At 31.8% G+C, this 27,982-nt stretch overlaps 2 protein-coding genes across 2 annotated transcripts; one reads left to right on the top strand and one right to left on the bottom strand.

Moving 5' to 3' along the window:
• The first annotated feature begins 1,546 nt into the window (after positions 1-1,546).
• LOC108912096 (ferritin, heavy subunit) lies at positions 1,547-22,826 on the top strand. The gene is made up of 3 exons (XM_018717259.1): positions 1,547-1,766; positions 17,066-17,290; positions 22,315-22,826. Exons 1-3 carry the CDS (start codon positions 1,665-1,667, stop codon positions 22,498-22,500), a joined length of 513 nt encoding a protein of 170 aa, XP_018572775.1. The 5' UTR covers positions 1,547-1,664; the 3' UTR covers positions 22,501-22,826.
• On the bottom strand, positions 22,585-27,864 carry LOC108912091 (soma ferritin-like). The gene is made up of 2 exons (XM_018717253.1): positions 27,313-27,864; positions 22,585-23,188 (listed from the first exon to the last, which is right to left on the bottom strand). Exons 1-2 carry the CDS (start codon positions 27,862-27,864, stop codon positions 23,090-23,092), a joined length of 651 nt encoding a protein of 216 aa, XP_018572769.1. The 3' UTR covers positions 22,585-23,089.
• Between the last annotated feature and the right edge of the window lie 118 nt (positions 27,865-27,982).

Raw genomic sequence — 27,982 nt, forward strand, 5'->3', positions numbered from 1 at the left:
GTACTATTAAAATTAACAGAGTTAGGGAGGCTAGAAGTTAAGGGAAGATTTCAGAAATTTAATTTTGTTAAATCATTAAAATTAACGATTAAAAATTTGATTTTTTGTTATAACTTTCTTATTAAAAATTAAAAAATATATCTATTTCTCTGAAAAGGAAAGTTACATTTTTTAGAGCAGATTGAAAAAAATATTACAAAATTCATTCATTTTTCTGTTGATTTTTTTAAATTTCTGAAATCTTCCCTTAACTTCTAGTTTCCCTAACTCTATTAATTTTAATAGTACAAGAAAAAGTCAAGAGACCATTTTTATGTAGACTTGTATGCTTTACAACTTTTACGAGAAACTTTTTTTCTAGCCCTTACCCTTTTTGAGTTATCTTGAAAAACCCCTTTGTTTTATCTTTTTTCACCCTTGGCCGGGGGTTGAACAAAAAATTACTGTCACTTATTGTTATAATATACCTCAAACTAACTCATATCAAAAATTCAGGCAAGTTGACCAAAATTTCGATGCAAAGGCTTATTTAATTGGACTATAAAATGACCGCTGTACATATAAAGATAAAAATGTAACATAGGCATCAGCGTCAACGACGTCACAAGTACCAATGTTTGTAAATACACATATATCAACACTTCACTATCGAATGTAAATAACGGTGTCCCCTTTATTTATTAGTCTGAGGTTGTTCTAGGGTCGCCATGATGTTTTCTGTTCTTATTGGTTCTAAGACTACTAAGGAGGGAATCTCTTCCCAGAGAATAATGGGGGCCCTCTAAGATGTTGCATATTGGCCTATGTAACTGATATTCAATTGTGGCGATGCTTTTGCAGAATCGCCACTGAAGAGGCCGACAGTGAGGAAACAAAAACGTTTAGAAATATTGGAATACGTCACCCTGTACATAAAAAACTTTTTTTTCAATAGAAAGTGCGTTTGTATCGCTGGCGTAGCTACATCTTTGTCATGAGAAATTAACATTTTTAGCAGTTAAATTATTATTATATTTTTGAGATTATGCTTATATTGCTTTTATAAAGAAAAGAAATGTATAAATAAAATATTATTTGCCATATCCCGCCCTATGTACCTATACGCTACTAGACTTTAGTAGTAGATTTATATACTTATAAATAAGAAAGTTTTCCATTCTTGATCAAAGAAATTGTTTTTTATGCACCTCAAACTGTAATCCAGTTGAATACAAATATCGATTGTTAATATGTAATAAAAACCTAAAATGTAATATGATATAGATAAAGATAAGATAAAGCCGCTATATTTCAATTTACAAGTGTTAGTATCAAATATGTTTAAAATATTATCACGGTGAAATCACAGAAGATAAATTGTTTTATCTTCTGTGGTGAAATGCTGGTTTTAAACTTTTTGTATGCCTATTTTTTTTCTACTACTTACGCATCAAAATATATTTATACTTTATGCCCCGAATTACTTGCCGGTGGTACGGCTATGGAAAGAAATCGACCTGACGTCGCATTTTGTTTCCGACGCCTGCTCATAAAAGCGATGGCGTTCCCTGTTCCTTAAATCATTTCGAGTATCACAACAGTTTGTAGCGGTTCAGTTTGAGTACAAACTAATCGCAAAAAATCGTACTTAAAAAAATATTACTTTGTTATTGAAGAAAGAAGCGATGACGTCTCAGGTGCGCCAGAATTTCCATAAAGACTGTGAGGATGGGATTAATAAGCAAATTAATCTTGAGCTGTATGCCAGTTATGTGTATTTATCCCTGGTAAATATATTTTGTTTTACCCAGTAGAAATTAGTAGATATTTAGACAAATTGGTATAGATTTCTGTATAAACTATAGATACGTAGGTAGGTACTTACCCGCGCTTACATGTCTTGAATTTTTCTGTCTCTAGGTAATATTTGAACACATCTCTTTTTTAGGTAGGTGATTGTTCAAAGAAATTGTTTATATTTTCTTTATTTCCATAGGAATGCTTTACATGTTATTAAAACAATTTAAAATTGATCTCGTATATTATGTGGGAGCTCCCAACGACAAAAAAAATTGTCATATTCTGGAATATTTCGTAACTATTGGTTATTTCAAAACAACACAAATAAAAATATTTACAGCAAATGCTCCTCTAATGTACTCCTATAAATATATTTATGAGCTATTGGAACAAACAACCGATTTACTACGTGTAACAGCGATGTCGGTATACATTTTGTGTAAATAAAAAAAACGAGAATATTTTTTCATCAAATGATTACTAAAAGGTTTAATTTGATGGTGGACAAAAACGCGGTTTTGATTCAATTAAATGAGGACAATTTAAGTTGCACACTTCAAACTTGGCACAGTGTAGTTTTTTTAAAACAGTTAACTACAAAATTTAAAATAAATCTTACCAGTGGCATCGAAATAGATAATTACCAACCAAATCTTGTGTGTTTCTTTTCGTAAAATACATTGTTTATAATGAACGTAAAAGTAAAAAAAAATGTAGAACTTTCAACCCCTTAATCTAACGAGTTAGATTTTGGTGTTAATATTTGAATGATTAAAAAAGTGGTGTCAGTTCAAGGGCTTATTCCTTTTAAGACAAAAAGCTTACCTATGTCAAAAGTTCGTATTTGTTGTCAGTATACAGTGTATTTTATTTTCAAAGCTGTGTCCATTAAAATTTGGCGAGGCGAGCATATATTTATTATTATAATTTTATTGTTTAATCCCATTACTGAAAATGTTAAATAAGAACACTCTATCCATGAATTAAGTTTTTTATTACATTATTTGTAGGTAATGACGGTCCCGGAAAATTCTCCATTAGAGGGAGAGGATTTAAATTTTTTTTCGATATTTGATGAGTATTTAACGCGAAATTGTGAGAAAGATATAACTAATTGATGTTTAAGGAGCAATAAACCTGCTCCTTTATTTTTTTTATAAAACTAACGATTTAGGAAAGGAGAACGGTTAGACCGATCGATTTCAAAATTTACATGCCTCAAGGGCATGTATTGAGCCTAAAAAAACTTAATTGATACTTTTTGCAATGTTTGCATAGTAGTCGTTGATTTTCTAAAACATTCGAAAAAGTAATTATTTGCGCTTTCAAATTAATGCCGAGTATAAAAAAAATATTTTTTTTCAAACATAGCAAAAGGCCCTTGAAGAAGATTATTCAGGTTTCTAAAACCCACCTGCTTCCGTTCGCTGTGCGTTCATGAGATATCGATTATAAAAGAAAGTGACTTTTCGCTCAATAACCGATATCTCCGTGAGAAATAATCTTACAGAAAATAAAAAAAAACAAATTGAATTTAAAATTTCCGAGCCCATGTGCAGTTTAGAAAAAAAAAAAGTTAAATTTTTGCCTTGCATTATTTCTTTTGATTGCGCCGAAAGTGATGCTCAAGATTTCAAAACTAGAATTTTCAAACTTTAAGATGCTTTTTTTTTTCTCGATAAGACCATTATTCACTAAGTTACAGCCTTTCAAAAATCACTAAAAATATTTGGAATTTTTCTGGTCCTTCAATTTTTTCGCTGTTTATATTACAAAAATTGAAGAACGGAGATAATTTCTAAAATGGCGTTACTCCATTTGAGTGATACATATCGGTAGATATTGGCTTTTCATTTAATAGAGTTGGTCTAAATCCCCTTTTATTTTGTTACAATTTCAGCAAAAAAAAGGTGAAATACTTACCTTTAATTAGATTAATATACGATTTATTTTTCAGTTACAAACATATACATATTGGTAATGGGACTATAGTAACAAAAAAAAAAACAGAATAAAATGTACAAAAGATTGCTCGACAACCCCTCTACCAACTATTTGATGTCTTGAAAGTGATAAAGTTATTGTAAAACAGAACTTCGAAGATCCGTAATTGTTTAATGAAGCATAATCAAAGTAAGGTGATACTGATCTAAATCGGTATTATTTTTAACTGAGAAAGCTAGGACCCTTCAAGGGTATTAGCAGTATGACCTATAATTATTCTCTAGTCTCCCTGTATAATATAATTGTATTTTATTGTACCTAACAATAATACAATTTTTAAACTGGGTTATATTTAGAAATTTATACATAATAAAATTGTTGCTATAGATAAAATTGTCAATAAATAATAAAACAATTTTAAATAATTAGCTTTTACATTTTTGTCATAAAACTCACTAGCAGTATATTATTTTTCAGACGTGTACCTACATATTAATTGTCCATGCTTTCAAGTATGTACTATTGTACTAGTAGTTTGCTCTTATTTCTCATTAGCAAGTATAATTCATTTTGCTCAATTATCTAATTTCTCCCGACCTATTTAGTTATACTGCGTACCTAATATTTTTCATGTGACTTATTTTCATGTTTCCAGGTAAGGGCCCTACCCTTATTTTTTTGCAGTTGTATTTTGTATTCTACATCCCCCTTTAACATTTTTCCCCTAACTGCGGTTTAGGAGCAGTACGTTATTTCTTTTCATATGCATATTTTGATATTTCCATATAATAAGGGTGATTTTGGCAGTATTATATTTTTTCTAAATAATTACGTAACCCATGCGAGCTGCTTGTCATATTCTTCTTTATGAGGAAATTGTTTTATTTTATTTTATAGAATCTCTTCTCGTTTTAATTCTTTAATAAATTTTGAACATCCATGACATGATTGAGCTTCTATCCATATCTTCCACTTTCACTCCGATTATTTTATAGAGGTTTGAGTTGCACTACTCAAATTGAGTAATGCACTATATACAAACAATTTTATTAATCTACTGCGCAGTTCTAATAAAGACTCAGACACTACTGATACGCAGATGAGACCTTGACCATCATGACCTGACCTCACATTGCCTGAATTGATAGAATTTATAGATTTGCCCAATTCTTGTTTCACGTAATTTTGTTAAAAATAACATAAGATAAGTTAACAAACACTGACAAACAAGTTTATCAAAATGCATTTTACAAAATCCATTGCAATGTTGTTCCATTTTTTTCAACTTCAATTTTATTATAAATAGAGAACGAGATTAAAATTTCTGAAAAACTCTGAACAGAAAACAATATAAATAATAAAGAATCTTAAATATTGAAATAATGGATTACATTAAAAAAAAGTATTACTGAAATAATTGGGAATATTTATAACTTGTAAAGCATTAAAAGTACTATTTTAATTCAAAACGCAAACACTAATAAACCTTGAATTTTATTTTGTTTTAGTAATAAGTACCCACTTGTTTGTTTAATATTAGCAATCTTTAAATTAGTTGTATAAATATAACATTTGACCTTCAGTAATCTAAAAGGCATTATGATTTGTAAAATTAAATATTTTTGAAGAACGTGCTTTTTTGACGAAATGCCTACTTAGATATAGAATCTTATTTTTTTCTGCTAGGTAATTCTTAATATTATTTACTATCTAACCAGTTGACATATTTTACACTCATGACATATTTAAATATCTCTGTATAGTTAAAAAAATATATAATACCTACTAAATTACATAAAAATTATTCCAATGCAATTTGTTTTTATTATCTTAAAATGTGACAATTTGAGAAGAGTAATTATTTTTCTAAATTATTATACAAAGTGTTTCAGTTCGAGTGAATCAAACTTGAACCACAAATAGAACTCAATAAATAATTCAGAATTGCCTTATAAAGCAAGGGTCTACGTCTCACCGTTTTCACTGTACCTACAGGGCCGTATTGGTCGATTTTTAAAATCATATTATTTATGAAATCTTTTATATGCTTATAACAAATTGATTCTCTGATGTAGTGTTAACATTTACACATGTGCATAATTTACTGTGGCGCAGGAATGGGTAGTAAAACGGGATTCTTTTACCACTGTAAACACTGTAGGTATATAGGTATTCTGATCTACAGAAAAAGTTTTAGGAGCAAAAATTGAGCTTTAAGCTATGACACTGATTGATTAAAAAGTAGAATTATTACCAGGTTCTGTAAAAGTAAGTGTTTTGAAATACTGAAAATACAATAGGTATTTATTAAAAATTTAAAGGTCTGCATGCTTTGGACGTATATTTATATTTCAGCTTATTTTTAACTGAAAAACTGAAACTATTTCATAAACTCGATATTAACGGTGTTACATAATATGGTCTTAAAGTTTTTTGAAAAAACGCACAAAAAAATTATGGTCAATTTTCTAGTCAATAAGGGCCTTAGAGCCTCATAATAATTGTTATAATTTTTTTTGCATAGATGCAGTTTGTACCAGTTATAAATGTACCAAATTTGAAAATAGCCACTTAACTGAAATAAACGCTACCTATAACAAATTTTAAATAAACATATATATTTATTTCAAATTATATAACTCGGTTAATACCGAGTTTTCGAAAATATGTTATTGAGAGCTGTAGTATTTTTTTTTTCACTTATTTCCGGAACATGCTATATAATAAACTACCTAGTTTTCGACATATTTTGTTGCAAATATGATTAGAAACAAAATTAAAAAATGTTATAAAATCATATAGTTTTAATTTTCTGAGATATAGCAAAAGACAAATATCCACGCCATTGATTTGCACCACTTTTATTGATTTTTATGTTATATACAAAAAATTACACAAAGTGACACGACCGTTCCCTTCTTATAACTCCACTCTTTACATTATAAGAATACCTATATGTACTTACATATAAGTATTTGCATAATAGTATGTAACGAAACGGCAATGTCGATTTTTCTACACTAAACGCTTCACACGGAATGTACCATTAAATATATACTTACTACTTAATAATAAGTACCGGCAAAAGTTAACAATAATTTCTTACTTATATAAAAATAGTGATTATAGAAGATAATTAACAGTTGTCTTAAGTGTTCCGCAGTTAATCATCTCCGGCAATAGGATCAAACATGAAAATGACAATTCAACATTTACCCATGTCGCAGGCGCATATACAGAGTGACCCATTTGAAAGCGGGCCACCCTCATAACATTTTTATTTATGGAGCGATTTTGACGAAATTTTTTTTTAAATGTAGAGGGGGGGAAAAGTGTATTTTGGGGCCGAGCGCCGTCCAGTTCTTTTTTAAACTAAGGCCTACTAGATCACATTCAGAGGCTGAAAAATCCAGAATCCATATTAGCGATTTTTTTAGAAAAAATCTGCGTACGCCACTGGATTCGGCGTCCCCTGAAATGGATCTGTACCAAATTTCATAAAAAAATATTCAACTAACGATTCTGCGGCTAAATTGCTGTCAAATTGTTTATTATACATAAAGAAACTTTTTATCTAGTAACGCATGCGATAATAAATCAATCACAACAAATATTTAATAACACGTTTAATAGACATCATTATACCAAAATACAATGAAACAGACAGAAAAATGAACGAGAAATTGTGAGGGTGGCCCGCTTTCAAATGGGTCACTCTGTATAAAATATTCGAAGTTTTTAATAGATGCAATTTTTACTAATGGTAGCGAAGCATCAACTACTTCATATTTTAGTAATCCTTCCTTCATATCTTATCTATAATGTACATGTCTCCCTCTGATTTGAAGCTTCGCATCGATCAACTTATTCGATATGCATCTAGCGGCACCCTAATGCCTGCCCTGTTGGCCTGACGTGCCGGGTACCACGGTTTTTGTTAAAGTATGTTGGCCGTGCAATTTATTGTTATTTGTGCGTGAGTGAGTTTGACGCGTTGCTTAGTCACATGGCACGTGTTTTTATGGCATCGTGAGCACAGACCATAGACCTTTACTAGCATAATATAAATTACTATTGCTATTTATTTACTTGATTGTTACCACAAAGTTTCCGATGTCTAGTATAGTATATATCAGTATCTCCGCCACTGGTTAAAATAATTGTATAAATATTCCTGAATTTTTACCTCTTCACACAGTTAAATTTTCAGACCAAGTTTCAGCTTGGTGATCACAAACGGACCATCATATTTGGGAAGAAGCTTACAACTAGCTTGATCGTTACTCGTTCACGTCGAACGACTACATAGTTTCCTATGCTGGCGTCGTATACGTTGCGACGCACGTTCACGTATTTGTTTCAATTGTTCGTTGCGCTGGAAACATTTCCCATGAGGCGCCATTATGACATTTTTTGTAGGAAGACGTTCTCCCTCAGTATGTACTTCGTCGACGGTAGCGTCATCTACGCGAGCTGATAAAGTACATACAACGTTACTTGCAAGTATACATTCGTTTTGAAGACTTTCTTCATTCCTATTACATACTTGCAAGTATACATTCGTTTTGAAGACTCTTCATTCATATTACTTTTTTTCGTAGGAAGACGTTCTCCCTCAGTATGTATACTTCGTCGGCGGTAGCGTCATTTACGCGACCTGCTAAAGTACATACAACGTTACTTGCAAGTATACATTCGTTCTGAAGACTTTCTTCATTCGTATTTCGTATGGTAGAGTGCACTCCTTTAACGTTTTGATCATCCAGAGTTTCACCCTCCTGGGTAGATGACCACATATTTGTTGTCTGTAACACATTGTTACCATCAACATCGACATCCACTATAGAAGTAAGAAATGCGTCATTTCTACTTCTAGGCACATAGCCAAACATCATATACATAGAAGGGCGTTTCCCCAGAGAATGTGTTAACCGTGTTATTCAAACCCCAACATATTTGCTCTACATTTTGCATTATGCACTACTTAATTTAATGTTGTATTTGTGGCAAAACTGTATAAATCGTTTACTTGTAAAAGCGGTGCCTCTGTCGGTAATGAAACGTTTTGGGACACCAAAAATAGAGATAATTTGACTTTCAATAAAAAATTCAACCGGTATGCTTTTTGTGTTCCGTACAGTTTTTGCAAATACAAATTTTGTAAAAGCGTCAATTGCTACAATAAGGTAAGAATTTTTACATTTACTTTTAACAAATGGCCCTAGATGATCTAAATGGATAGTGTGCATAGGTTTCAACACTTTATCAATGGGATGCAAATATCCAGGGCGTTTACCTGACGGTTGTTTATTGTACAAACATCCTAAACATGTCTTTATATATCTTTTAACATATTCTTTCATGGATGGGAACCAATAATGTTGCACCGGTCTAGAAAGAGTTTCGTTTTCGGCAAAATGTCCCTTCTAACAATAACCACCAACACCCTACTCTAGGTAGTAAATCCGTTTAACAAAAGTTGCCCGAAGGGCATTGCAGTCGGTGACGACCTTAAACGGGATCCCTAACAAATATACCCGGAACCGTTGTAAAGAATTTACGATGGCTAATGTTTCCAATTCAGATGAGTGATAAATTTGTTCTTCTTTAGAGGTTTGTCGACTAAAATATGACACCGGCTGAAAGCACTTATTATTTTGCCGCTGCAGTAATATTCCGCCTAACCCAAACTTACAACTTACAAGCATCTGTATGTAATTCTGTTTCGGCATATCGGTTATATAATGTTAAAATAGGTCGTTGTATTAGTTTTTGTTTTAATTCCTTAAATGCTCGCGTTTCTTTCTCTGTCCACGTAAATAATGTTTCTTTTCGCGTTAACAAAGTAAGCGGCCGCGCAATGATGGCGAAGTTTTCAATAAATTTGCGGAAATAACTACGAAGACCAAGAAACTGGCGCACTTCGCGTATATTTTTAGGACCTGGAAAATTTTGCACCGCCAAGATCTTTGTTTTACAAGGTTTAATACCCTCCCCGGAAATTTCGTGTCACAAATATTCTATTGATCATTTGAAAAGTAGTATTTCTTTAGATGAAGGGTTAAACCAGCATTTTGCAAAGGTATTAATACTTGTTCTAATGATTTTAATCCACTTTCGTAATCTGATGTAGGACTCAATATGTCATCTAAATATGCGAGTGAGCTACGAGAGCCCACGTATTCAGTGTTTTTCAAATGAATTTTGCAAGTTCAGTTAAATTGACTGCACATTACAAATTTAACAATTCCTATTTAATGTGTTCCATGAGTCTAATACATTTAATAGATAATATTCTAAACCAAATATTAAATTACATTTTTTTATGAAAATTCCTAGGGGGCGCGGCGATGTCTCAGAACCCCTCCGCACCAGCCGCCACTGATTTAAGCAATACTTAAATGATTTGTTACAGATTTTTTTGGACTTACCAGAAAAATTATAGTTACCTACATTTTTTATTGCAATTGAGTCTAGAAAAAGATATTTACATTAATCTGAAATAAATCATGTACCTACTTAATTAATTATTACTCAAATAACATTCGGAAAACTATAGTTATGTCAAAATCTGTCAAAATTTGTATTCGTTTGTATTAGCTTGTTGTCAATGTTTTTAATTGGCGATGCCTAAAGACTTATTATTATTATTATTTTTATTGTTATACATACATACATGCCATTGCTTCAAGGACTGTAGCTAAAACGTATTATGTATTTATGGGGAAAATAAAAACAATTTTTGTATTAAGACGTGCTTTGAATTACGTATACTCGTATTTATCGAATTAATGTGAAGGTAAATCCAATCAATTTCCATTGATATTAAATAGTAATGTCATGCAGCACTGGCACACCTAGGGGCTGTGCCAGTGGACTGTATACAAGTATCCTTAAGTTTTCGAGTTTGTAGTGAAAAATTTAAATAAAATTTATAGTACCAAATTAATAAAACAATATGAAAAATCTATAGAAATTGCCTGTGCGTCAAAATATCTAACTATGTGTAGATGCAAATTACGATTGGCCGTATTCGCAGTTCGTCCCTTCTAAAATGCAGATGACCGAATTGCCTCTTATTTAGTTTTTCTTTTTTTCTACTTTCTGCCGTTTCATTTTCATTTTTTTAATAAATACATATATTTATATAATGTATTTATATTCTATATAATTTCACTTAAAAATATCACCCTATTATTTGTTTATGGATTTATTTTTTTTTAGGATACGGCATAAGCGTATTAAAAAAACTTATTACTCCTATAATACCTCATTTGACGAGAATTTTAGATTTTAGTACGTAAAGATTAATTAATAACAGCCCCACAAAAAAAAAGTATCAGATCTGGTATTCAGACCCATGTATTTCTATGTATTTTTTTCCGCTGAATCCTAATCTGCTAATCTGCTAATCTAAACGTCATTTACGATCGACGAAAGTTATAAAAAGTCAAATTATTCTACCAGCTCACTAGACATTCGATTTTTCACTCGTTTAATTCCAATTTATTAGAGTCAGACAAACTGGTCCAATTTCATTCAAAAACAGAAAATAGATCAAAATGCTTAAAAACGCCATTTTCATGGCATAATTTGTGTTGCAGAGTTCTGGTTCCGTCTTTTTGTCCATCCACCCATTTATGAATTCATACATCTTTCTATCATCCACCTGTACCATCTATAAAACCTACCCATCCACCCATCTATCCATCTACTTTTTGTGCTGAGAGATGAGATAACAGCCTAGAAGATTGAGAATGCAATAAGACTTGTAGAATACTCTACTTTCTAAACAAAAGAAAACGACATCTATAAATCATTCTTATTTTTGTTGCTATAACGTATTCTCTTTTCTTTAAAAGTTCTATGCAAAGGGTTACGTTTTCGTTTATTCGTTTTATTTTTCTTTTCTATTTTTAACAACCAACAAGTTTTCGCCCTACATATACAAAGGGCGAAAATTTCCGAATATTTCTGAGGCGAAATTGAAAGAAGGTGTATTCGATGGACTTCAGATTCGGACATTGTTCAAGGATGCAACATTTTTCACTACAATGAGTAACGTTGAGAAGAGTGCTTGGACTAGTTTCAAAGTGGTAGCGACAAATTTTTTAGGAAACAACAAGAGTCCTAAATACGAAGATATTGTATTAAAACTGATAAAAGACTTCCAAGACCTGGGATGTTTGATGGACTACAAGTTGCACTTCCTTCATTCACATCTGGATTGGTTTCCTGAAAATCGTAGAGATTATAGCGAAGAACAAGGCGCACGATCTCATCAGGATATGAAGGTTATAGAATAGCGATATCAAGGAAGATGGGATCACAACATGATGGCCGATTTATGTTGGTTCTTAAAAAGAGAAACGAAAAATACAGAGACTAAACGAAAGCGTAACTCTTTGCATAGATCCTTTGAAGAAAAGAGAACACGTTATAGCAACAAAAATAAGAATGATTTCTAAATATCGTTTTCTTTTGTTTAGAAAGTAGAGTATTCTACAAGTTTTATTGCATTCTCAATCTTCTAGGTGTTATCTCATCTCTCAGCACAAAAAGTAGATGGATAGATGAGTGGATGGGTGGGTATTAGGTGGTACAGGTGGATGATAGAAGGATGTATGAATTCATAAATGGGTGGGTGGACAAAAAGATGAAACCAGAACTCTGCAACACGAATTATGCCATGAAAATGTCGTTTTTAAGCATTTTGATCTATTTTCTGTTTTTGAATGAAATTGGACCAGTTTGTCTGACTCTATGATGATAAATTGGAATTAAACGAGTGAAAAATCGTACGTCTAGTGAGCTGGTAGAATAATTTGACTTTTTATAACTTTCGTCGATCGTAAATGACGTTTTTTGTGAATTTTGACCTATTTTTTGAATTTTCCCGAAAACTCAGACCCGTTGGGACAAATCTGAAGGCAGATTCGGATTCAGCGGAAAAAAATACATAGAAATACATGGGTCTGAATACCAAATCCGATATTTTTTTTTTGTGGGGCTGTGTAATTAATCATTGAATGTGGCTGAAAATAAGAGGTACCATTATGGCCAATTAGGTAATAGAAAGTATGACCGGAAAAACGGTATCGTATTTGATTACTGGAATAAGCTGACCAACAACTATCGCATACAGGGTGATTCAGATCTTATCCAAAACAAAAAATTTGAATGTACAGAGGATTCTTACAAATACAATTTTGTAAAAAAAAATCGATAAGGCCAGTTCGAAAATGATTTAAAAATACACATCTGCACGGTACTAGAAACTGGTTCACTGTAAAACCTGACTTTGCGCAAGGTAAAGCATGCAGTCAGTGATCAGCACGGCGGCAGTGTAATAAAAAATAAATGGACAAAAAATTGGAAGAATTCCTTTTGCAATGAAAGAAATACATGCAATTTTATAACATCACCTATTTCATGTCAGTAAATTCAACTGCTTCTGCGCTATTAATTCATAAATTATACCGATGTGTAAATATATTTAGGTCCTTCTTATCCACTTTCTACGAACTAACGCAAATGTTGTCTTGCTTCACCATATCACAAATGTTTCACCATAACACAAATGTTGTCTTGCATTTCAGCCATTTTTGACACTTGAAAACCAACATAAACACTATCGCAAAAACGTTAATACTAAAATCGGATTTCAGTACTTGAAATCGCCTAGGGCCACGTAGAGAGAGAGAGAGAGAGAGAGAGCGCGCATTGCGCACAGCGCATAACGCGAATGACGCTATAGACTCAGTGGCGGCTCGTTAGAGGAGGCTGGGGAGAGGCTAAGCCTCCTCTGCAGTTTTTGATAGTATTGCAAAAGTTTTCTTTTCGTTTTTTTATTTTACATTATATAGTTAATATTATTTAAGAAATTTTCTTACAAATCTATATTCATATGCAACTAATTATGTACCTACTAAGGGAGATCTCGAGTACGTAAATATACGATTTTTAAATGATCACTATTTTTCGCACCCTCCGAATTCGCATTATAGTCGATGGCAGCTAACTTCCTCAAGCCTCCAAGCCTTTTACTAGAGCTCTATAGGATGCGTGGCCTTGAAATGATGGTACGGTTATGTACATTCGAGCTTCAGCAGTCGACACGGAGGCTTGTTGCCCACCTTCCATCTCTTTTTAACAAGCGAATCTTTCACTATAGCCCTTCTTCTCTACCACTTCAGCGCTCGCAGTTCGCACGAAGTTGTATCATACAACTACGTGCGAACTGCGAGTGGGTAACATACAACTTGTATGTTACATTTCAACATTTCAAAATAAAAATTAAAAACCATTGGTCATCTGTACGGTAGGCGCGTTTTGTTTTTAACTGGTGTTTATATCAAGTTTTTCTTAGGAATTTTTGTGAGACGATCATAATTAATTATTAAAACAATCATTTATGATGAAAAGCTCATAATTAAACAGAAATCGAGATCAACACTTCTTTGCCGTCTTTAGTTGCAGTGGGTGAAAAACAAAATAGGAGATTTAACGACAATAATTATAGAAAAAACGACTGGTTAACTGCATCAACTATTAGAAATAAATTATACTGCTGGCAATGTTTATTTTTCACTAATGGTAATTTATAGGTTTGGAGCAGGGTCGGTTTTAACAATTTAAAAAATTTAACGAGAGGCCTCGTGTAACGGTCCCGTTTTTTTTTTTCGGATTTATTTGTATTTTTACCATAATGATAATCGTTTGATGGTTTCAATTATGCTATCTTATGTTAAATCATTGTTAAGTGACCTATAAAATCTATTGGTGCGCGTTTAGTGCTTCGAATTTTGTTTGAATATGGCTAAAAGGCCTGGTACGTCCATCTAGTGAGCTTTATCCTAAATGCTACCACATATGAACTATTTTCTGACGCGTCGAATGTTGAGGTAAGCGTCGAGTAGGAAGACAATGGAATGGACAGGTTAGAGAGAACGCTGGGATACCACCGAGAGTATGGACGGTGAGGATAGCGGTCCAAAACCATTTTAATTTGAAGCTTAAAATTCCTTTAAGTAAGCAGAATGGTGCTACGAAACTTAAATTAGTGCCTCAGAATATATGGCCATGTTTTACAGTCAGTAAATAAGCGCAGGTACCTGTATGTTATTGTGAATTACGTATTTTCGGACAATCACGTAAGTGTGCACTTATTTTTGACTAATTGCGTCTGAAAAACTATATTTCCGTGTTCGGACTATATACTACTCCCTTTCCGTCGTACTGGGAATAATAAGAACTTTATCGTTGTTTTGATTTTGATATTCTATTTGTATGTACTGATCACGTATTGCATACGTTTTGAGTTGATGTCCACAAATTCTTTCGAATTGTGGCTTATGTTCTGATTGTTATGTAATAAATATTACTACAAATTTCTGATTTTATTTGTTTGTAATTAGTTTCTTTGTTATATAAAATTCTTAAAATCAGTGGCGCCTATATTAACTGTAAATCCATAAGTAAGTATACGGAAGATTGTATAGCCCCACAGCTCACCCCCTGTAGATTAGAGCTCTTTTTAAGCTGGCATAAGTAAGTATCTTTATTTTTTGTATATGTTGACCTTTTAGTAGTTATTACTTTGTATTTTTGGAGCATTATAATTACCTTACCTTTACAAAAAATTAAGTACGTTATANTATTGGTAACTTTTAGATACGTAGTGCATGGAGAAGTTGTTGAAGGATTTGTTGGATTTTTTGACATAACAAGTGGGAGAAATGTAGATGAATTTGGAAAATTTGACTTAAAAAATAAATTAATTGCTCAAACCTGTGATGGTGCTACGGTTATGTCAGGTCATATTAATGGACTCCAAAGAAAAATAAAAGACGTCGCGCCTCAAGCTTATTTTAATCATTGTTACGCACATAAATTAAATTTAGTTTTAAGTAAAGCTTGCAACGGCATTAAAGAAGTGAGAATTTTTTTTTCAAATCTCTCCGGATTTTCCTCATTTTTTTCCAAATATACTAAAAGATCTGACGTATTAAATAAAATAATGCAACACAGGATTTCAAGTTGCTCCCACTCGTTGGAATTTTTCTTCTAGAGCTGTTTTTACGGTCAAACTTATAGAAAGAACTAATTGAAGTTTTTGATTTCATATCGGATCGGAGTGAGCATTTTTTAAATAATCAACAAACTTTAGGATCCGCTTATGGATTAAAAAAATGGTGGTAAAAAAAAAATTCAATTTTTCGAAAAATGTACAGTGATTTTTTAACAAACCAATTGCAGGATAAATTAACTGACGTAACATTTTCTAAAAAGAGAATTAATTCACTTTTATCAAAATTAAAAAAATTCCGTAATAATAAGATACATTTCAACACGTTATATGCAATTTTCGTAGAAGACACTGACGAAACCTTTAACAATGACCCACCCTCAAAGAAATGAAGACAAGTTTAAAGTTTTTTTTTTTCAAGCCTCCTCTGCCAAACATACCACAAGCCGCCACTGTAGAGACTATAGTTGCTCAGTTATGTAAGGGTTAAAAGTACTACAATTTCAATAATTTTTTTTCTCGGAAACACAGGCACAAACTAAAAAAACTAAACTAAACAAAACTAAAACTAAAAAATACTATTTTATAGTATGTCGCTGGTCAAACATCTGATGATTTCACTTAATCAGACGAAATGGTGAATTTGCCTTATCTTATGGTTATTAATAACTAAGGGGGATTAAATTAGATAAATCTGAATGTTCTTTTTCTGTTCAAATTATATGTTACTGAAAATTCACTATTTTATGAATGGGCATTCGATTCAATTCGAAGTTTCTGAACTTCATTACATTATTTCAGTTTTATCATAAAATAGATGAAATTTTCATGTCAATTAAACAGATTTATATTGAAAAAATGCATTGGTGATTAATGAAACAAAAAGTTGACGTCTATATAGAAGTACTACCACACCAAATCTTGGAATTTAAGAAATATTTTTTGATAATTAATGTACATTTTCCTAAATTAGGTACAAAGTAAATTTTAACACACACCTGAAACAAATCCTTTACATTTTAAGCACATCTTAAAATTTACATATAAGACGAAACGCTTAGTTGAGTTAATAATAATCAAAAAGTTTAATATTTATGGCAGCAACAAATTTTATAATAAATCATTCCACAAAAGACGAAAATTCTTAAGAACTAATGTGTATTCTAAAATTTTTTTCTAGAAATTCAAATTATGTTAGCAATATTTTTTCCACAACCCCAATAGAAATGATATTGGACATTATTTTTACTAATGTCTTGAATATCATTTATAAATTATTTTAAGTATAAAAAAATAAATATTGTTAATTTTCAGGCATACCATTTTCAAAGAGACGATGTTGCTTTATTAGGATTCTATAAATACTTCAAGGAAGCTTCTGAGGAAGAAAGAGAACATGCTTATAAGCTTTTGGAGTACCAAAACAAGAGAGGTGGTCGTGTTGTGCTGACCAACATTGAAGCTCCTGAAAAACAAGAATGGCACAATGCCGCAGAAGCCATGAATGCTGCTCTCGATTTAGAGAAAAGAGTAAATGAGGTAGGAACAAAGTTTTTCCACGGGGTCTTAAATTCAATAAATTCAATTTTGATATTGTATTGTTTTTTTTTAACTACAAAACTATACAATCAATTCGTTTTAAGTCTAACATTCTCTGTATTATGTTCAAAAATAATCAGCAATTTTATTTAAAAAAATGGAACATATTTGAGCATATTTCACCATTTAAGTTCACAGTATTGAATATTTTAATCCCAGTCTTAATTCACCAAGCAAGGCCACACCATTTTTGGGGTCAACATTGCTATCGGTTAAAAAATGTCAAATACACATTATATTATTACAATGAGTATTAAATTTAATATTGATGATGATGACATATACAATCACAAATAAAAAGGTTGCAAGTAGCCCACCTTGAAGAAAACATCATTTTGGTAGGTACTGTGACCTTAAGAGATGGCAATTGAGAAAATTAGTGTGGTATACTTTTACTATTAACCTTTCAGTTTTGCAAAGGCGTTAGAATATTTTTCCTTCATTCACTTATATCTCACAAACTATCTCCATTCATGTTATTGATGCTATTGGGAATAAAATGGTTTGCACGTTTTTCATACAAATTTTGACATCTTTATCTTCAGCCAATTTAAAGGTAATTAAGAAAAATCCTCTTCAAAGTAACAACTTGAACACCATGTGTTTGGGAAAAGAACCATTAATGAGAAAAATGTTATATGAACTACCTCTATAATTTTTCCGAGAGGAACTCACCCTCTAGTTTTTTTTAATATAAAAGGAACACTTTGTACATAAATTATGTATTTAGAGAACTATATTTTGCTTATAAAGTAATTAAAATCAAATTATATTTTCCTGTAATAAATTAATCTGATAATCAAATATAACTATTTTACATATAACAAGTAATAAAAATCACTCACTTGACGTCGGCCAAGACTTGTAGACGAGCGGTCCACCCCTAAAAAAGATGCTTAGAAAATCAAGGTCACCGACCACGAGGAGGGGCCAGGATGAAACCTTTTGTAATCGATGCATTGAGTTATTGCGAACAAAAAACCTAAGTAACATTTTTGTGTCTGAGTGGCAACTTTTAGCCATTTTTCGACCTTAAATCGCCCCTAGTTCGAAAAGGTAGCATTTTACGAAAAAATGTCAAGAGACAAAAATTGTTTATTTTTGCCCAAATTACCTTTGAAAATTGTTTGCAGAGCGTTTTTTGCAATATTTTTATTTTGCAACTTTTTTGTTAATAACAAATTACCTGCCACTCGGACACAAATATGTTACTTGGGTTTTTTGTTCGCAATAACTCAATGCATCGATTACAAAAGGTTTCATCCTGGCCTCTCCTCGTGGTCGGTNTCCGAGTGGCAGGTAATTTGTTATTAACAAAAAAGGTGCAAAATAAAAATATTGCAAAAAAACGCTCTGCAACAATTTTCTATTATTAATCTTATAAATAATTATATGATATAATACAATATTTGATGAATTTGAAAATATGTATGAGTGTTAGAAATACTAAATAGTAAAAATTGTAACAAGTAATGAATGAATAGCGTTTATTCGATTATATGCACGACAGCGCTATATCTATATATAGCGATATGTAGGGGTGGCACGTGGGCACTAGCAGCCGAAATTCAACTGCAAATTTAATGGGTTAAAAAAGGGAGCGGGTTTAAAAAAAATAGTACATTAAAGTATAAGTCTCGAGGATCATTTTGTGCTTTTGTACATTCCGAAAACTTTGGTAGGAGCTGAAATATGAATTTTTAAATTTGGCAACTTTTAGCCATTTTTCGACCTTAAATCGCCCCTAGCTCGAAAAGGTAGCATTTTACGAAAAAATGTCAAGAGACAAAAACTGTTTATTTTTGCCCAAATTACCTTAGAAAATTGTTTGTAGAGCGTTTTTTGCAATATTTTTATTTTGCAACTTTTTGTTAATAACAAATTACCTGCCACTCGGACACAAAAATGTTACTTAAGTTTTTTGTTCGCAATAACGCAATGCATCGATTACAAAAGGTTTCATCCTGGCCCCTCCTCGTGGTCGGCGACCTTGATTTTCTAAGCATCTTTTTAGGGGTGGACCACTCGTCTATGATTGGCCAAAGCTTAAGATCTCTATTCTTCACTCCCCTTTATTTCACTATCCTCACTTCTATTTAAAACAATGTTCTATCAAAAGTGGTAAAAATCCTCGAACTTTTTTGGTTTGTTTTTGTTCTTTAGAAACATTTATTTATATCAGAAGATATTAACATCAATCCTTTTTTATGTTATTTTTATATACATTACACAATGATACAGTTTTTAGTTTTTCTGCCCTTTACCATAGTTTGTTAGGAGCAAGTATTTTTCAATTATAGTCTTTCCGAAGTCAGTTGAACATGCAAAAAAACGTCTGGTAATAAAATTTAATGAGTTTCATAGGCGTCCCTAAAAAAATTTCTGCTAAAGGTAAAAAATTATAATAATTTGTATATAATGTGTTCAAAATGTACATTATATGTTCATTTGGCCAACAACATATTTTAATTATTTACGTCCTCGAAACAATTTTATTATATTGGTGGTAAATTTCGTTTTGTTCCGTTTCAAAAGGTCTCCAAAATGCCATGTTGTGATAATATTAGTAAACAAAATATCCCTCTTACTTCTCCCTTTCGCAATTGTAATATGAATGATTGATAGATGCCTATAATAAATTAAAATTACTTGAATCACACCAAATTCCGCATTGCTGCACTGCACTGCTGGGCAATTTATCAACCACTTGTCATCTGCTGTGATTTATTGCCCAGTAGCCCAATGCAACTGTGATCGTTTTCCTTTGTTTGCGCTCGCATTCTTCAACTGAGCTTATACATTTCTATCGCCTCCACGTTTAGTTCGACCAGACTTGTATATGGGTATGGCTAAATAAATATGGGAACAAGTTTTTAAAATATTTCAATGCCGCGTTGCTGCGTCAGCGACCGAACCTGGTACATATCAATATGTTGGTTCTTCAATTGATATTGGAAATACTATATCATCTCTCATCCTACAGTGTGAAAACCAAAATTCTCCAATAGACAAAAAGGAAACGCCTTTTTTTCTATTCAGGTGGTTATGAAATAATAGGTTCCAAACAACATACCTATTTTTTTCTGGTGCTATATATAACCGAGTCACCAATGACTTGTATCATTTACTATATTTGACAATGATCTTTGAACTGTTTTTCAAGATGTTTAAAAACGCCTTTGTCAAATAAGCATCTTCGGGCTGCTGTATTTTTGTAAGGAGTCATTTCAACTTATTGTGATAATTTATTAAATTAAGATTTTATAATATCGAGGGTTTCCTGCCAAAAGGACGTATCCACAAAAGTGCCATTTTGGGTTTATGAGCTAATTTTGATACCCAATACCATAAGTTTGTCACGACAAAAGGTCGTATCTATCTACCACATGAATAATAACGGCTCCACGCAATTCTTTTCTTGGTCGTATGAACAATTATTACCTCGATTAACCTGGCAGAAGGTTGTATGTATACGTCCCTTTGTAATGAAACTGTACATATATTTTCTAGGTCGTATGAACATATGGCTTGTGTTTACATACGGTTACTCTTCAGTTACAAGTTATAGTACCTAGTCAAGTTTGTACCTGTTGTTCTCAAATAATTCGTTAAGCAGATAATAATATGCGATAAATATACTAATCAACAGTTACGTAAGGTAATGAACAAACTCTTAAATTTTATTACTGATTTTTTAAACGTTTTTATTAGTTCCTGAAAAATAATGTTTTGGTTAATACGCCCTTCTCTAGAAACCCTCGATATATTTTAGTCCTAATAAAAAATTCAGTATTACATTCGTTAACATCTAAATGATTTAATTAATTACAAGGATAAGAGCCATATGGTTTTCTCTTTTACCACACTTATCAAGCGATCCCACCAAAGTAACAATAAACATGTCCCTGCTTCTATCTATCGATTAGAATATTCCGTTCTTTTAAGGTAATTTTGTTTCTTTTTTTTAATTTTGAGTATCGCAAAAAAATACATTTTGAACAATTGAAGAACTTTAATTACTATTTTCCATCGCAGGTAGTGCAGCCATTGACATTTCTGAAAATGTTTTAAAACGACAAACATATAAATAGAGCCTTATTGTTAACCAACTTAATAACTTAGTTCCATCACCTTTAGTTATAGCAAATTCTTTCAACTATGTTTTTCACATTAAAGTCTGGAATTAGAGAAACTGATTGGTTGAATTTAAAAATTTGTTGTGAAATAAATTCAAATCATAAATTGCTCTAATTTCACATTATAATTTGAAAATCATGGCCTGTGAAAGAACTTGACTTAACAAAAATTCTATTAAACATTATAGAGATAACGAAAGAACCGAAAGAACAAAAGAGTTCTCCAAACCAGGGGTTCTCAAATTGTGGTACGTGTACCCCTTGGGGGTACGCGGGGCAGCTTAATGAAAAATTAAACCATATTTATTTCTTTCCGTTTCGTAATCACGCAAGGTTATAATTTAATAATGGAATCTAATTGAATATTTGTGTGGTACTTCTCATAAATTTTTGAAATACAAGAATTTCTTTAATTTTTCCCAGTGTAAGATCATGGAAAACATGATCACTCATATAAACAACCTACCTATTCTACCTACCTTTCCTATTTTGTCCAGAATTTTGCAAAAAATACTCAATAATTATGATTAATTCATGTGTTGTTTTATACGAGAGTCCTGCGGGGTGTGATTATGTTTATAGTAGCATATGCGATTCTCTGTATATTCAACAGGCGTGTAAAGTTCAGGAACTGTAATGATAAACATAAGAAGTAAACATATGCTTTTTTCCTTATTCTGAAAATATTGTCAGCTTCTATACTGTGATATACCCCGGAGAAAACTTGTATAACTAGCACAGTTAACTGATATTGTTTGTAACTGACTTAGATTTTAGAAAACCCTCGTCAAAAACCTGCTATGAATTCACAGAGTCTTGTTTTTTCAGAGCCTACTTAATCTCCACAGTGTTGCTTCTGGACATATGGATGTGAATCTCTGTGATTTTCTAGACACGCACTACATGCAAGAACAAGTCGATGCTATCAAGGAAATTGGGGACCATGTTACTAATTTGAAGAGGGTTGGTGAAGGCTTAGGTGTGTTCATGTTTGATCAGAGACTGAACGAATAAATTTTTAATACATTTGAAATAAAATACTTATTAAATGGATGCCTATTAATAAGTATACATATATTACTTTGTTATATGTGTGTATTTGGTTTATTTTTAATTTTAAATATTGCTAGTGGTCATCATTAATGTTACTGTACGAGTATATCAAGCTTTCAGCTACCTTAGAATGTTGCAAATATATTTTTGCAAGTTTTCTTGTAAGCTGTTAAATTTAGGTAATTTTTTTTAATGTTTGGAAGTAACAAGGAAGTAGTGGTTATTGTTATAACTAAAGGCATCTGACCTGTAGTCAATTATATGCATTAAAAATAGACATACTCAAACAGTGGTTTATTTATTTTTTATCAAACATTACTTATATACTTTGATTTGTGGCTCATGATCCAATTCCTTTTTATACATGCTGTTATTCTTGGATTTTTTAACGAATGAACTGTACAACATTTTGTCGAATAAATATTCACCAACAGGATTATCTGCCATTTCGGATATTTTTAAGAGTCTGGCTAATTCGCAAATTGAATGATTCTGCAAAACAAAATATTGCATTAACACTCCATATAAAATAACCCAGTTGTTGCTAAAGTTAGAAAATTACCTGCTCCTTCATGAATTGAGTGGAGACAATATCCATCACTTCCAAGTCCTTATGTTTCTCAGCAATTTCAAAAACACTATCTAATTTCTGGAATAAAATCCTGTATTTAGTACTATTGCATATTTTTTCTATAGCAAGTAGTCTTCAATTAAGATTGAAACATTGTTATCAGAGATCAAAGCTGAGTGATTTAGTAGAAAATATTTCAATTAAAGCTCAAATTAAAAAAATTATATATAAAATATTTTAAAATCCATTCCGATTGACATGAAAATTTGTGTAGACATGTTTTTTAGAATTTTAAAGATAATTTTATGCTCACTGTGACTACAACTTGTTGATGGAATAAATATCACTAAAGTTATTTATTCATTCTTCTCTCATCGACAATTTGTAGCAAATATAATGATAGTCTGCTCATTAATTGGTATGCTATTGAAAAACTTCACCATTTTTTAAATAATGTTGCTTTCTATAATGCCAATACAATCACAAAATCATTGTTTAAAAAAAGATGTGGTAAATATGAAATCAAAATACCTACAATGAATACATGAATTTAAAAAAAAATTATAGAAAATCTTATTTTCTATAATTAAAAATTCTGCAGACGGCTTGAAATTACTAAAAACCTGTACCAGATTGTACAAATCTTTTTCTTTTCTTAATTTTTGTATTATTGTCAATGGTTGCTAAATGTATTTCTAATAAAGATGTGTTCCTCATCATAACCGTTGTGCCCAGTCCTCCAAAATTACAAACGTGGTCCTATTCACAATCTAATCATCTGATTGGTTGTCGGTTTAGATTTCTTCACATTTCAAGACATATACAGGATGTTCAGTAAATAATGGTATCCCTTTTAACAGATAATAGAAAAATTAATTATAATTAATTAATTTTTGAACTTTTTAACCCACTACATTTTAACTTTTGATACATTTCAAACAAAAAGCTGTAATAAACTATTTTTTTGGAATGCATAGTTTCAGGGGTAAAGAATTTCTCGGGAATTTAAAAAAAAACTATTTTTAGATAAATGAATTAAACGATGCTTTATTATGTGAAAAATAACAGAATAAAGGGTTAGGTGGGGGAAAAATCAGGCACACAAGTTTTTTCAAGGTAGAGCATACACTCGTAGCACACTGCAGGAGTGCGTGCTTATTGTAACTAACCCATGAGTATGCGCGCGATAATTGGCTTATAGACGACAGATTGAGTGTCGGATCAGACCGATACGAAGAGGATAAGAGGATGAGGAAAAAATCAATATTAAAGGCCAATTGCATGGTACAGACATTGGCTGACTGAAGGTATACATATAACAAATTTTTTATGCTGAATCGCAACAGAAACTTTAAGTGTTTTTCAAGAAATCACTTTATTTAACTGGATGGAAACGACTTAAAAAGTTGTCAACGACCTGAAATTTTGTCGTAGCTACATCAGAGTAACACAATTCAGGGACCATCGTAGGGGTTTTTCGATTGATTAACAATTTTCATTGTTATTAACAATTTATTGGAAAATTATTTGTTTTTTTTTTAATACTTTTTTTGAATGTTCATTAAATCAACAATTATTATTATTATTTTTTAATTTCGCTACGATGTTCCCTAGCTTTTAGTAAGTATATATCAGAAAATTTTTCTTTTTTTTTGTTCCATTAATAAGAAACCCTTCTAGCCATATTGCTCTCTGAAAAAAAGGTGTCGCTGTTTGCCATCACCTCCAGCCGCCATTTTGAATCCAAATTGTTTGAGAAAATTGACAATGCTACCTGAAAACATGTACAATAAATCTAAGCCAGTCATTCTACGGAAAAACGTGGAAAAATTGATAACAGCAATCTGACGACAGCATCTTGTAGGGGGGGGGAGATAGTTAATGAAAAATACATAAATTGGTACAGCCAATTTTGCCCCTGCTCCGAATAAACAATGTTCAAAGTAGTCAAAATGAGGTTTTTCCCAAATATAATTTTTCAGATTTTGCCCGCGTAGAGGGCGCTGCAACTTACAGATGATAGTTCCAAAATCTATTTATACCAGGTGAAAGATATCAATTTTGAATATCATGAAATTTTTTTAAAATAAGTTTTCTCTATGTCTTAAAATAAAAAACTTAAACGACCCTAAACTTTCCAGCTCTTCCACTTTCCTTGAACCAGCTCGTGAGATTCAAAATCGTGCCTGCTCCAAAATTTTGCAATATCTCGGCTTCCGCTTGACGCTAGAAGCTTCATTTTCATTTAAACTGGGTAGCTCGTCGAAAAAATGGCAACTAGACCACCAAGCAACCCCTAATATAAGGGTTGGTTCTTATAAGTGGTTTTGTAAAACATTTTTTCGTCGTGCAATTTGACTACAAATACCTTTAAACATATGGAATGCAATTAACAACCTCTAAAATGTTATCCAACCCCCAAACCAAGGGTTGGTTTTTATTATCGTCCTTTTNTGACCATGACCTTGAAGGTCATTTAGAGGTCAAGTTGAAAATTTTAAATGGAACCGTATACTTTTGATCCCGGAAATGAAAAGAGCGATAAATACCGGGTCATTTATTAAAAATCGATTTGACCTGTAAACGACCTTGAAGGTCATGGTCAAGGTTATATCCGAACGTAAAAATTTCCAGTTTTCCATTTCCGGGATCAAAAATATACGATTCCATATAAAATTTTCAGGTTGACCTCTAAATGACCTTCAAAGTCATGATCAAGGTCATGGTCAAGGTCACCGTTGGATTGCTCACTAAAAACCCTGCAACTTTTGTCCTAATCATTTTTTTGTTTGAGCAGTATTTTCTGAGATAGAGGGGGTGTTCCAAACTTTTTGAACACCCTGTATGTACACGTAAAAATATATAAATAAAAACGCTCTAACAAAAATAATAATTGTTTTTTGTAGAAGATATATTTTCTGTAAAATTTTAGAAAAAAAATTTGGGGGTTGGATAACATTTTGGTGATCTAGTTGTCATTTTTTCGACATGCTACCCAGTTTAAAAAAAATGAAGCTTCTACGTCAAATCCAATTTGTGGCCACATATAAAGGGTAATAATACCCTCATTTTTAGTAGATTAAAATTCGCCCATGACCATTATTGCAAAAGCTATTAACAATTAAAAAACACTGCAAAAATGCATGTTTCTTGCAATTATCTCGATAAATAAAACACCGATTTTAATGCATAAAAAATGGAATTGTAGTTTTTTTTAATACCTATAACTTTCATATGAAGACTTTTTCTCTATGTTGCCTCTGAAAAATTATATTTGAGAAAAACCTCATTTTGACTACTTTGATCATTGTTTATTCGGAGTGGGGTCAAAATTGGCTGTACTAATTTATGTATTTTTCATTAACTATCCCCCCCCCCCTACAAGATCCCATCGTCAGATTGCTGCTATCAATTTCTCCTTGAAATCGCTTTTTCCCTGTAGAATGACTGGGGTAATCCTTTTTATTCTGGAAACTATATCATCTTGTATCGATTTTTCTTTGAAAATTCCAATTTTTTAACCTCGAGAGTGGCGTTACCCCTTAATATAAATAAACCAGAACTCTAAATCAACTTGTTCTTCGAGCAAAATGTAAGAGATATTTTCCCCAGAAATTCAACTGGCAACAAAAATCACTAATAGAATTTTCAGAATACTCATTGGCATCGAAATTCTGAGGCTCCTGGTGGTACTCATTCCTCATATCTTTACCATTGGTTAACGTATTTTTAAAACTTAGTGGATTTCTACGTCTGCTAAGGTAATTAGTACTGAAATTTCATTCATCAATTGATATCAACAATTATCAGAGATATTTCAGAAAATATGACATTTTTTCTAATTTCAGCCTGTATCTTGAAAACGAAACAAATTATGACTCATGTTCATATGAAATTTTTTGTTTAAAATAAATTTTAACGGATACTGTTAGTTACTGGACACCCTGTGTATTACTCCTGAAGTGTTTTGGAGTTTTTTTTGAAAATTGTCTCAAAACATTAAGAGGCCTAAACCAAAGAAGTGGCAACCAACCTCGAAATTCTTCAACTATCGAAAACTGCATGGAAGCTATTTATCTGATTATTTATCTAAGCTTTAATCAGTACCTACTTAAAATACCTATTTGTCTTTAGTAATAAGAACTCTTAATAATTACTTTTTATAGCATAAAGCACTTCGAGATGTATAAATTTGACTGTACCTCTTTTACAAGTTTTTCCATTTCCAACGCTGCACTGAATGCATTGTTTATGCACATCCAATCCTGACACTCTGGTACATCAATATCAGACAAAGTAACATGGGCGCCTCTCAATAACTGGTAATTAATGAAAACCATAGCATGATCCAACTCCTCCTCATACATATCCATAAAAAATCCTTGGCAACCAGGTAAAGATACCTCTGTCCTTCCAAAATAGCATGCCATTGAAAGGTAAGAGAAAGCAGCATTGAGTTCTGCTGCAATTTGGTCATTGACTGATTTTTCTGTGTCTTTGTGGTATTTATGACGACCTGGTGGATCTTTGTTATCATCTTTTTTGGGTTTTGTGCAGAATTTTGTTTGGGACATATTTTGGTTTATGAGATTTTCGTAAACACTCGAATCCTTTACATGCACATTTCTATGAGGGGTAGGCAACAGATTCCTTTTAGGAAACATGCTAGGCTTGAATGATTTCAACTGTTGGGAATGTGGTACGAGAAGTTTGACGAGGTTGTTGAGAAACAGAAATTTAATAGTTTTAGTCATGTTATTAAAAGCCATGACTAGTAAAACATTTTATATACACTGGATATTATTTAAAATTTTGAAAATCATTTTGACAGTGACAGTTTTTTAACCTATAAAGACTGAAAACAAAAACTAT

This window comes from Anoplophora glabripennis, unplaced genomic scaffold (genome assembly GCF_000390285.2).
Source record: "Anoplophora glabripennis isolate ALB-LARVAE unplaced genomic scaffold, Agla_2.0 scaffold778, whole genome shotgun sequence".
Lineage (NCBI taxonomy): Eukaryota > Metazoa > Arthropoda > Insecta > Coleoptera > Cerambycidae > Anoplophora > Anoplophora glabripennis.